The following is a 10744-nucleotide window of genomic DNA, read 5'->3' as shown; positions in this document are numbered from 1 at the left end:
TATTATTATAGTTATTCATAAAGATGTTCAGATGCTACTGATCTACGTTTGGAGTTGCCCCATGCTTTGGCACGCTGTCTTTGACTTCCCCTTTTAGCTTATGGAGTTCTTCCGAATGGATGGAGAGAGTACCGTCCTGAGCCAGGAAGGAGTCCGAGTGTCTCTCGAGCTCTGCTCGGATCCTCTCCAGCTGCTCTGCCAGCTCCCACATGCTATTGCATTGGCCCTCCACCTGGCTCACCCTGCTATCAACGTCTTTTACCTCTTTCTGAACTTCTTTGGCTGTGGTCCAACAACCTTGAAGCCCCCCGTTGAGCTGTCTCTTCAACCCTGCAAGTTCTTCCTTCAGCTGAGCCAAACGCCTCTCCCCGGACCCCAGGAGAGAAGCTTGGTGGCCCATAAGTTTGGTGATTCCTTGCACCTGATTTTCCAACGCTTGTTCCCGTTGTTCCCATGTGGAGTTGGCTTGACCCACTTCGCTTGCAATGAAGCTAATCGAGTCTTTTAGTCCCTTGAGGGTGCGGTTCACGGAGTTGATGTTGACCTTCAGCAGAGTGATCTCACTATAGACCGAGTCTCCTGCCTCTTTGTGGGCGATACGCAAGAGTAAGTTCTTCAGCGTGCTATTCAGGCGGTTCAACTGGTCAGAATGAGTGTCCAGAAGATTGGACATCTTATTCTCCATGTCCTCACACCCCTCCTCCCCCTCATTAGCTCTGACACCCCCTGCTGGAGGAGTTGAAGGTGAGCAGGAGGTGCAGAGGAGCTCCAGGTCTACTAAACGTTTTTCAATGCCATCTAGATTATTATCTAACCTTCTCCTCACAGACTCGATATCTGTTTTTAGTGGTGAGACCACCTGGCCTTCCAAGAGTGCTGGTGCTGTGCCATTGCTTAGCTCCTCCATGGCCACAGACACCCTCTCCTCTAGAGTCTTCAACTTGTCCTTTAACTTGTTCTCGTAGCCACCCAGGCCACCTCCTGTTGCGTTTAGACGGCCTTCCACTTCCACTAAACGGGTCTCAATCAGCGTCTCCACGTGAATGCTCTGCTCGCTGAGTGCTGATTGGAGCTGTCGCTGTGATTCGGTCATTTCTTTCACGGATTCCTCCAGGAGCAGCACACGCTGAGAGAGGCTGTTTACCTGCAAAGGTCAAAACTCACATCAGAAAAATGCACTGGCCACTCTGTTTTGGAGGTGCACTTCTATGTACAGTAGTATTTCTCAAGCTTTATACACAAGTACTAGTACCTACAAAATTCTCCAACTCCTTTCAACAACCTACATGATGATGACAATGAAAATGCAATTCCATCTTATACCTTTTTGTTCATGTGTGTGGTTATAGGTTACAGCACACCAAAAGCCAGAGTATTTAAAAATGAATAAGGGACTAAAGGTGAAAATTAGCCTAAATCTTTCTTACTTACATGTTCATGTTCATTATGTGTTGTCCCGCTCTTAAATACCGTATTTTCACGACTATAAGGCGCACCGCATTATAAGGCGCACCCTCAATGAATGACATTTTTCCATATATAAGGCGCACTGTATTATAAGGCGCACCGTATTATAAGGCACACTGTATTATAAGGCACACTGTCTATTTTGGAGAAAATTTAAGACTTTTAAATGTGCCCTATAGTCGTGAAAATTCGATAATTGCTATTGACTTCCAGGTATGAAGCACTCACTACACAGTCTCCTCTAGAGCCAGCCATTATTGATGTTTTGGATTTTTTTGCATAAAATCTTGCAGTGGGGGAGGAGCTATATGATGGAAGATTTTGTAAACTCAGATGACATCTGCATATTTAACAGTATTGTTTCAGTTCAGGTGTTTGTGTTTTTTTTTTTTCATATCCGACAGTGGTGGTTTTTCATTTTTGTTTTTCTGTTTTTTCTATATATAAAGCGCACTGAATTATAAAGCGCACTGGATTATAAAGTGCACTTGATTATAAGGCTCACCGTCTATTTTTCAGAACATTTAAGACCTTTAAGTGCGCCTTATAGTCGTGAAAATACGGTACATACTAAATCAAACTGAAACTCATTGAATTAATTCATTGATTTAAAGGTAATCTCTGAGATATCATTTTTCTCTTCTCGAGGGAACCGCAAACTTTGACAAACATTATATCTGGGTATTACTAACTTTTCTCTTTTCAATACCTGTCCACAGCAGCTCTCTGTGAGAGTTAGGCCTTGGATCTGAGCATGCAAAGAGCCCAACTCCGCCCTGAGCCCAGTTTCTCTTCCATCAAGGGACTGTTGCATCTGTTCTTGGCCATCCATATGTTCTCTGTGACACTGTCTCTGCACGGCCCCAATTTTCTCCTCACACTCATCCTCCAGACGAGATAGTCGGCGTTCAAATCCATCCAGGATTTCAGCTTGCATCCCGGCTATCTTGGTCTCGAAGACGCTATCTAGATGAGGTGAGCCAGAGCCATGGCCAGGGATAGGTCTTCCTCTTGCTCCTTCCAAAAGTGTCTTGAGCTGGCCATCATGGCCTAAAACCATTCCCTACAGAAACATACAGCTCAGTGAAGACTGGTAACGCTTTAGAAATGATAAGGCAATTTCATGTGAGGCACAAACCTGGATCTCCTCCAACATATGAGTCTTAGCTCGTAGCTCATCTTTCACTTCTGTCACCCTCCCGGCAAGATCCCCAAATCTCTTGAAGTTTTCCTCCCCTCCCAGCCCACCAGGATCCCCTATTGGGATTGCTCCAAATCCCACATCTGAGTCGTGACCACGTGACGGGTTTGGTAGGAGGGAAACGAGGATCTTGTTGGTGTCTTCCCGAAGAGAAGCACGTAGTCTCTCTTCTAGACCAGACACCACACCATTGAGAGTAGCAAAGCCTTGAGTCAGGCGCCGTAAATCGTCCTCCATACGGTCCAGACGTTCGCCACTCACCCCGGAAATCCCAAAATTGGTCCCTGTTTTTGAATGGATTGAACAACAATGGAAGTCATTGGGTCCGATGCAAAAGCACTGAATTCATTATTTCTCATCACATAGGAGAATGTTCTCACCAGTATTTGGTTTTCCCACAGGTAGGTGTCCACTAGGTATGGGTCTGTGAGCATCTAAATTGGGGTAAGGGTTACTTGGCTCCAGGTGTACTCCTCCTGGTTTCTGGTCAATAGAAAATTTCTGACCGCCCTTGAACCCGGGGCGATGGGGCAAAGCTGCTCCCCTTAAAGGGGGTTTGTGGTCGGGCAGTGACGTGGATCCTTCGTGGCAGTTTTCTCCAGAGTAGCCGGGGCAACATCGCCATTCCAGCTCAGTCACTGTTTTATAACCCACTTTGTATGTTGGTTTGTGGAACATCCTATACCTAAAAGTGGAAACAGGTTGACATTGAGCAATTATATTTTAGTAAGTGGTCCTATTGTTTGACACCACTAATTGACTCTTTACAAATTACTCCATACGAGTCCAAGCAGAGGACACCATGAAATGAATGGCAGGGCAAAAATAACTGGTTGTAGTCATTGTTGGATTAAATATAGATTATAGCGGGATTAAGAGATTAGTTTTGACTGTGTAATGTAAATGGTGTGGCATCAAGATCGAGGGATTGAACTGGGGTCATTATTAAATGCCAATCTTTCCTTTTGTTAAGATTAGACTTATATTTGATTTTGGAGTCAACTCTCCCTCCTCATCACACAAACCAGCCCCCCCTAGTCCCACTTTCCCTATCACACACACACACACACACACACACACACACACACACACACACACACACACACACACACACACACACACACACACACACACTTTTGAGAGGAAATGGAAACCCACTCCTTTAATTTCCTCTGTGAGATGCAGAATGTTATTAAAATTGGACCATTAAAAGGCAAATCAAAATTTCATTCATAAAAGGCGCCGATGTGCATGAAATGGATTTTCAAATATTTCCTCCCCTACTTATTTATGAAATGTCCTTTTTTTAAAGTAACAAACAAGTAAGCAAGCATTGGATAATCATACGAATTCCTCTTTTTCTTATATATAAAGACAAGCGTTTCCATCATTAGTTCATTAGAAGGAATACGATGGAGGAATAGCATATAAACAGTAGAGGGCAGCCTTGAAACGGTAAAAATGTAAAAACCCACATCTACCCCCATAAGGTAACATATGCAGTGTTTACATGGCACATTTCCCCACTCTGAGGCATATTTATTTACATTTTTTGTGTCAACTTACATGAGAACAGGACACTTTTGCCCCCAAATGCACTTGGTTGTGTACTCAGCCTTCACATACGTGGCTACTCCATCCTGTATTGTGCATGTTATGTTCTTCTGGACCACATAGGCACAGTGGTTTCTGCAAGGAAAGGAAAGGGGAATTAGAATTCAATATTGCAGAATAGGATTCCGCCAAAAGCCTTTGCTAGTCCAGCTGCATGTGATGACAATATTTCCTCTGTCATCTCAAATGAAACCGCCATGACTTCATACAATAATTCTTCTGTATTCCTGCGCCCATCTGGTCCTGATTTTTGCGTTGTTCACTGAGTAAGCACTTTTAATTCCTTTATTGTATACATTGGTCTACTGAATACTGTACATTCCAACTTTGTAAGGGGCTTTTTTTTATCTGGTGCCCATATTTGGGGCATTACATGAATTATTTGTAGAAACTTTTCATGAACAGCATTTTTAGATTTTCTCAGGGAAACTGCTATTGGTCACGGTAACATGCTGTGGTGGCATGTATAAGCAAGATATATATATAAAAAAAAAAAAAAAAACAGGGACCGCTAAATTTCAGCTTTTTCAGTGCTAAGATGTGACCAGAGTAATTACCTCGTAAAGTACTTCCAATAGTTTTTGCATCATTCTCCACCGGAATCTTTCTCCTTTCCTTTGCCAGAAGAGTGAGAGCAAGACCAAAAATGTTCCACAGGAAATTATTATCTTCACTCTTCAGATTCATATGTGAAGCGTTCTTTTCATTCAGCAGGGAGTATTCGACAACACATGCGGCCTTTAATATTGCTCTGCAGCTGCTCCAGACAAGTTTATGTTTTTGGATGAGCACCGGGGCCAAGATGGCTTAACGCGTTCCAAGTTAGCAGGTTAAAAGGATTACTTGAGAGGGTTGCCTCTTACAATCTGTGAGAAACTGTTCCCTCTTTTAATCAGTGACTATCTCAACCTCCCGTCACTGCATCCAATTCTTGATGTTTGTTAGGCGGCCCGGTGGGACGAGTGATTAGCATGTCGGCCTCACAGCTATGGGGTCCTGGGTTCAAATCCAGGTCATGTCCATCCGTGTAGAGTTTACATGTTCGCCTGTGTGGGTTTATTCTGGGTACTCTGGTTGCCTCCCACATTCCAAAAACATGCATGGTAGGCTGATTGGAAACTCTAAATTGCCCCTATGTATGGGTGCGAGTCTCTTTGTGCCCTGCAATCGGCTGGCCACTGATTCAGGGTGTCCCCCGCCTCTGCCCCAGAGTCCGCTGGGATAGCCTCCAGCACCCTCTGCGACCCTATTGAGAATAAATCGGTTCAGGAAATGAGATGAGATGGTATGATACAATTTTTGGGGGGAAACAATACGACATTTGGTGGTATTGCAATTTGATTAAATTGATTATGACAATATTATGTATATATGTAAAACAATCAGTTCCAATTCACCTAAAACACGGCAACAAAGGCAATTTTGCAATGCCTCTTTTGAATGATTTAATTAATGTCAAGTTTGGGCTCGTCCAGAAAGCATTTTATGAAACATGCTTTTGTTTTCACAAATTGATCACAAACTTCGGAAGACATCATGTGGTACAACTGCTTCGTAAATTGTCTGTTGAAACAGCTGAAATGCATTTGTACTGCTACTACCCTACCTGAAGCCTATATGCTGCACATACACATATTTACATTTCCTGTAAGGGGGTGGGGGGACTACCACTGATCATTTCCTCGGCTCTCACGACTTGTTAAGCATGATTTATTAGAGCCTTTGGTCCCAAAACAAATAGGACCTTTCCTGTCATATTTTATCATGTGATAGGTCTTGTGCAAGATCACATTCAGCACCGTTTTACAGTGATGTCAAGGACTACAACAAATGGAAGTTTATCCATAGAAGTTGCAAAGAAATCGGTCTTACATCCTTACAGCAAAAATAAGCATTGTGAAGTATGTTTTTGTAGTCGAAGGTTGACAAAATACTTTTGTGGACGTACAGCTGATTGGGAGCAGGCGCTGCACGTGTGAGTGTTAAATATTACTGCATGTTCGTTTTCATACATCTGTCAAAATCCATTCCAAAATTCTTACTGTAGGTATTGATATTGCCTGGGTTTGTTCAGATATCTGGCTCAATCACATATTTGTTGAGTCAGTGGCTTTGCTAGACTGCCAATGATTTTACAGTACTATCCACACTCTCAGATATCAAAAGGCAAAGTTGTGGGGCTATTGAAACACACAGAATAACTTCTAATTCTCAACATACTTGTTCTCTGCATAAACAATGCTTTCAATCTTCAATTTTTGCTGATTCTTTAAAGAAAAAACATTTTAAGAATGGTATGTACAACAGTGGAGCACAACATATTTCAGATGAGAGAGAGAGATGATTTGTTGTTTCTCTCATTATTGAAGAATGTGGCAATATGTCCCAACATATTAAAAACACCAGGCCCACATTCTGTCAGAACCACCCATCTGACCTCATGCTAAAATCTAAATCTCAAGCGATTGAAATTGTCCTCCTAATCACAGCAGACCTTGACCACTACTAAATACTCAAAAAAGCAAAAGACCCTTCATCTCCTCCTTCCACTCTAGGAGAGACACACTTCCCAAATATTGCACCGCTTTTTCCACAACTATCCTGAACCTTGTGTAAATATATCCATTCTAGCATTACAATTGTAAACTAACTTGTTGTGTCTTCTAAGGGAAGAACGGAATTCCTATCTCCAATTTTCGCATTCGTTTTTTGGCAAATATTGCTGCAAGACCCCCTCCCCCTGGAGTGCCCAAAACAACTCATAGTGCAACCCCACCTCCTTTTTACTGACATTTATTTGACTACATTCAGAGGGAATTTCTGTCTTTTAAAACACAAAAATCGTGTCTACCTGTTTCTCTACTAATCTATTGCTTTCGTAATAGTTTATCCCTTTATACTTGTTCCACTACACTATTAGACCTATGAAACAAAGACCATTGACTTTCCTATTTTCATACTCAGACATTTGTGTTAAATCCCATAATCTTTCTGCAGTAAGAATAATTCTTAGTGTGTCTAGAAAAAAAACGGGTTACAAATGGGGCTCTCTAATAAGTATTACTTCTTTATATAGGCCTTAGGAGTGAAAATCAAAATTGATACAGAGAATGCTTCAAATTATTCATGTAGTAATGAATAAAACAAATTCAGACTTCAAAATTCAAATGATAAAACTATCACCAATGTGAGAGAATGGGCCAAAGGTTACGATCAACATGTACATACCCTCTACTGGCATACTCCTAGAATACAGGCATCAATAAATCTGCAATTTATTATTCAGCCCGAGGACAAAAAGGTCAAAAATCGCACTCTGAGGATTGGTGTGTGTATATTCCTAAAATATTCATTCATTCATTTTCCATTCCGTTTATTCTCACGGGGGTGCGAGGGGTGTTGGAGTCTACCCCAGCTAACTACAGTCACTAGGTGGAGTACACCCTAAATTGGTGGCCAGCCAATCACATCCCTAGAATATGCCTGGCAAATTATGATCTGTCTACAAATGTTAGTGTAGTAGATTAAAAAATAATTGGACGTAGGATTTGGTCGATGGTCGTTTGGGAAGCGGACTTCACGAGGCCAATGACAAGAAATGATAAATAATGTGCAAGCAGCTATATTTCATTTAGTTAATAAACGACAAGTTGTTGACCACAATAGTAGTAATTCAAAAAGTTTCCTGGCTTCATCCTTCCAGTGCATCGATCAGCGCTTTAGCCTTTCTTTATTTATGTAAGCTGATTTATATTTAAAGAAAGCAATTGTGTGTGTGTGTGTCATTAGTAGGAAGTCAGGAAAGGGGCAACATTCCCAGACTCCTGCTACTTAAAAATGACATTAATGACTCAGTACTTGATTGTTGTGTCGGTGTAATGACATTAAAGCAAGCCCATCATCAATTATAAATAAAAAGCAAAAGTCATTTAGTAAATGTTCAGAAGATGCCATTTGAGCCTGGGATTTGCCATCTAGTCTTTATGACCCATAGCTGGAGACTTGGCCCAGTCTTGGTCTCCACTGGACATACAACGCCAACTTACAACAACAAGTCATAACCTTTGACCTCCACCACCTCTGTGGCTTTTACCCCCTGATCTTTTTCCCATGCCTCTTTGGAAAGCCCATAGCTATGAGCTCTAACCTACTCAGTGTTGGCATGTGGCATCTGCTTGGATCATTATTGATCTCCAACACCCCAGTCAGGGGACAGTGTTTGACCTGTTGTGTATTTGTGGTCCACTCATGTGTCATTGGACTGACAGATGCCTGCAAGATTTTTAGCTGAGCCCTCCTTATTGGTCATAAATTAATGTCATAGCATAGCCGGCAAAGCACAAGTTGCAGTCTTAGTGCACATAACACTGTAAACTTTCACACACATGCAGTACATGCAAGCTATTTCAAAGTACTTTATCCTTTTTCATCACCATTAGCAGATCTGATTTATTTCTAGAGCTGGTCTTACCCTTATGTGTCAACAGTGCCCAACTGTGATTTGCTAGGTCAACACCTCTTTTATAAAGGCTATTGTTAGACAGCACATGGAAAGGATTATCACCCTGACAGAAAGAAATTGCTGACTATTATAGATGAAGAAAACTATCTGTAAAATTTGGTTAACCTGTCAATCAAGGATGACACACTTGGAAAGGTACAAAGACAAAAAAATCTAAAATAATACAGAACCAATTCAGGGTATGCCCCACCCATTGCTCATAGTTGTTGCCTGGGATAGACTCCAGCGATACCCACGACCCACGTGAGGATAAGCAAATTGGAAAATGGGAAGGCTTTTTTTATCAAAGGCATCTCAGCAGAAATAATCTTATTTAATGATTTTTTTAATTAGTTTTTTTTCACCCTGACATCTAATATACTATAGGTTAGTCTAAGTGGCCCTTGGATGATCTAGTATGTTCCCATACTTTGGTTCTGTGCTCTCACGGGTGCAAAACCTGGACCTCTAACATGTATCCTGTTCCAAAAAGTATGTAAGAATGAAAGGTAAACTATTAGATATATCCAACTGATGGGTGTGGCTCGGTGGGATTCCCATTCTATAAAAGGTGACTGCGATCCGGCCAAACTAAGGCAGTATTATGAAGCAGGTTGAGTGAAGCAGCAGGTAGCTGGGGAGTTGTCCAAAGTCATAAGCACTCTCAAAGGAATACCAAGGGGAATCCAAGCAAAAGAGACAGGAGAGATAAAGGAAACAAAATCCTACAAGTCAGACATCAACTGCAAAAAATATATGTCAAAGCTCTGTTCCACTCACAGCTTCATGACTTCTAACCACGACCGTGCCACAAGATTGTTGTTCATAAGATTGTCATACATACACACTGAGGAATCAGTACTCTTATCATCAATGTTGTGCATAAAATAAGAAGAAAATATGTGCTGACTTTGTCATTGTTTCTCTCAAATATCTCCCTCCAAATACAGCTGGTTTTAGGTGTGAGCCACAAGAAAAGAGGCCAAAACAGAGCATCAATTCAAGGATCCATTACAAAGGAGATGCCCTAACCAAAACCATATTTTTACAAAGGAATACGTAAAGTAACCTGGGGATTGTTCAGGGAGCAATGGAGGGGCAGCCCATTTTCCTTTGTAATAATAGAACTCTGGATACACATGCTTGGCACCTACTGTGTATCCACCGGACAGCACTTACTTGTGTCGGGTCATAGGCTTGTTTGGGTGTGGGTTGAATCCAGCCTTGAACATGTTGTATCTTTGTCCATAAAATGGGTTGACATGGCCTCCATAGAAGGTTCCTTTGCTGTCCACCACAGAGATTAACACTCCCAGAAGACAGACCGGCGCAAGCACTTGATGCAATTTGACATTCATTGTTTGAATTTGCCTTACTTTAATCCTGAAATCTGCAAAAGGAAGGAGTAAAAGAGGGTTGGTGAGAGGAAATTTTGTGGACTCCTCAGGTTTCTGCGCTGAATACTTTAGGCAATCTTCTTCTGTGGGCCCAGAAGGAGAGTGTAGTCCTAGTGGATGTCACATCAGCATCATCTCGCCCGTGTCGCCTTCAGCTCGTACACTAGCCACACTGTAGGCACATTGGTTAGAATGGAGAGGAGGCTTGCGAGCCTCAAAAGTATGGGGAGGAGAATAGCACAAAGGTGTGCTCAAGAAGGTTAGAGGAGAGATAGTGAGGGTGTCTACAGAAAATGTTTCAATTCCACACGTGTATGTGTGTGTGCGCGGGTCCCACTTTCAAGGCTCAGCCCTCCTTGTATGCGTCACTATACATGAATGAATGTGAGGCTGAGCAAGGACCAGCGTCTAAAAGGGGGAGGCAGACAGACAGACTGGATTTGCATATCCCGCCCCAACGCAAGCTTGGCTCAACTACACAAGAAAGAATAGGAGTTGATGTTCTTCATTTTACTCTATGCCTACAGTAAATGTCTATTCCCAGAGTGCTTTGCCATGTATGTG

At 42.0% G+C, this 10744-nt stretch overlaps 1 protein-coding gene across 5 annotated transcripts in view; it reads right to left on the bottom strand.

Annotated features, from left to right (window-relative positions):
- The window catches only part of emilin3b (elastin microfibril interfacer 3b), a 38936-nt gene continuing 28192 nt past the window's right edge, over positions 1-10744 (bottom strand). Inside the window, exons 3-9 of one of the 5 annotated variants that reach the window (XM_077732746.1) lie at positions 10248-10352; positions 9963-10173; positions 4235-4357; positions 3049-3353; positions 2606-2952; positions 2177-2530; positions 1-1144 (exon numbers count right to left, since the gene is read on the bottom strand). In XM_077732746.1, the coding sequence (XP_077588872.1) occupies positions 35-1144; positions 2177-2530; positions 2606-2952; positions 3049-3353; positions 4235-4357; positions 9963-10141 (2418 nt within the window). In that variant the 5' untranslated portion in view covers positions 10142-10173; positions 10248-10352 and the 3' untranslated portion in view covers positions 1-34. Of the gene's footprint in view, positions 1145-2176; positions 2531-2605; positions 2953-3048; positions 3354-4234; positions 4358-9962; positions 10576-10744 lie in introns of those variants that run through there. The other 4 variants (XM_077732755.1, XM_077732737.1, XM_077732730.1 and 1 more) reach the window with 4 other exon arrangements.

Source organism: Stigmatopora nigra, chromosome 1, assembly GCF_051989575.1.
Source record: "Stigmatopora nigra isolate UIUO_SnigA chromosome 1, RoL_Snig_1.1, whole genome shotgun sequence".
In the NCBI taxonomy this organism is placed as follows: Eukaryota; Metazoa; Chordata; class Actinopteri; order Syngnathiformes; family Syngnathidae; genus Stigmatopora; species Stigmatopora nigra.
The sequence above is the reverse complement of the archived record's forward strand: the minus strand, read 5'-3'. Positions and strand labels throughout refer to the sequence as shown.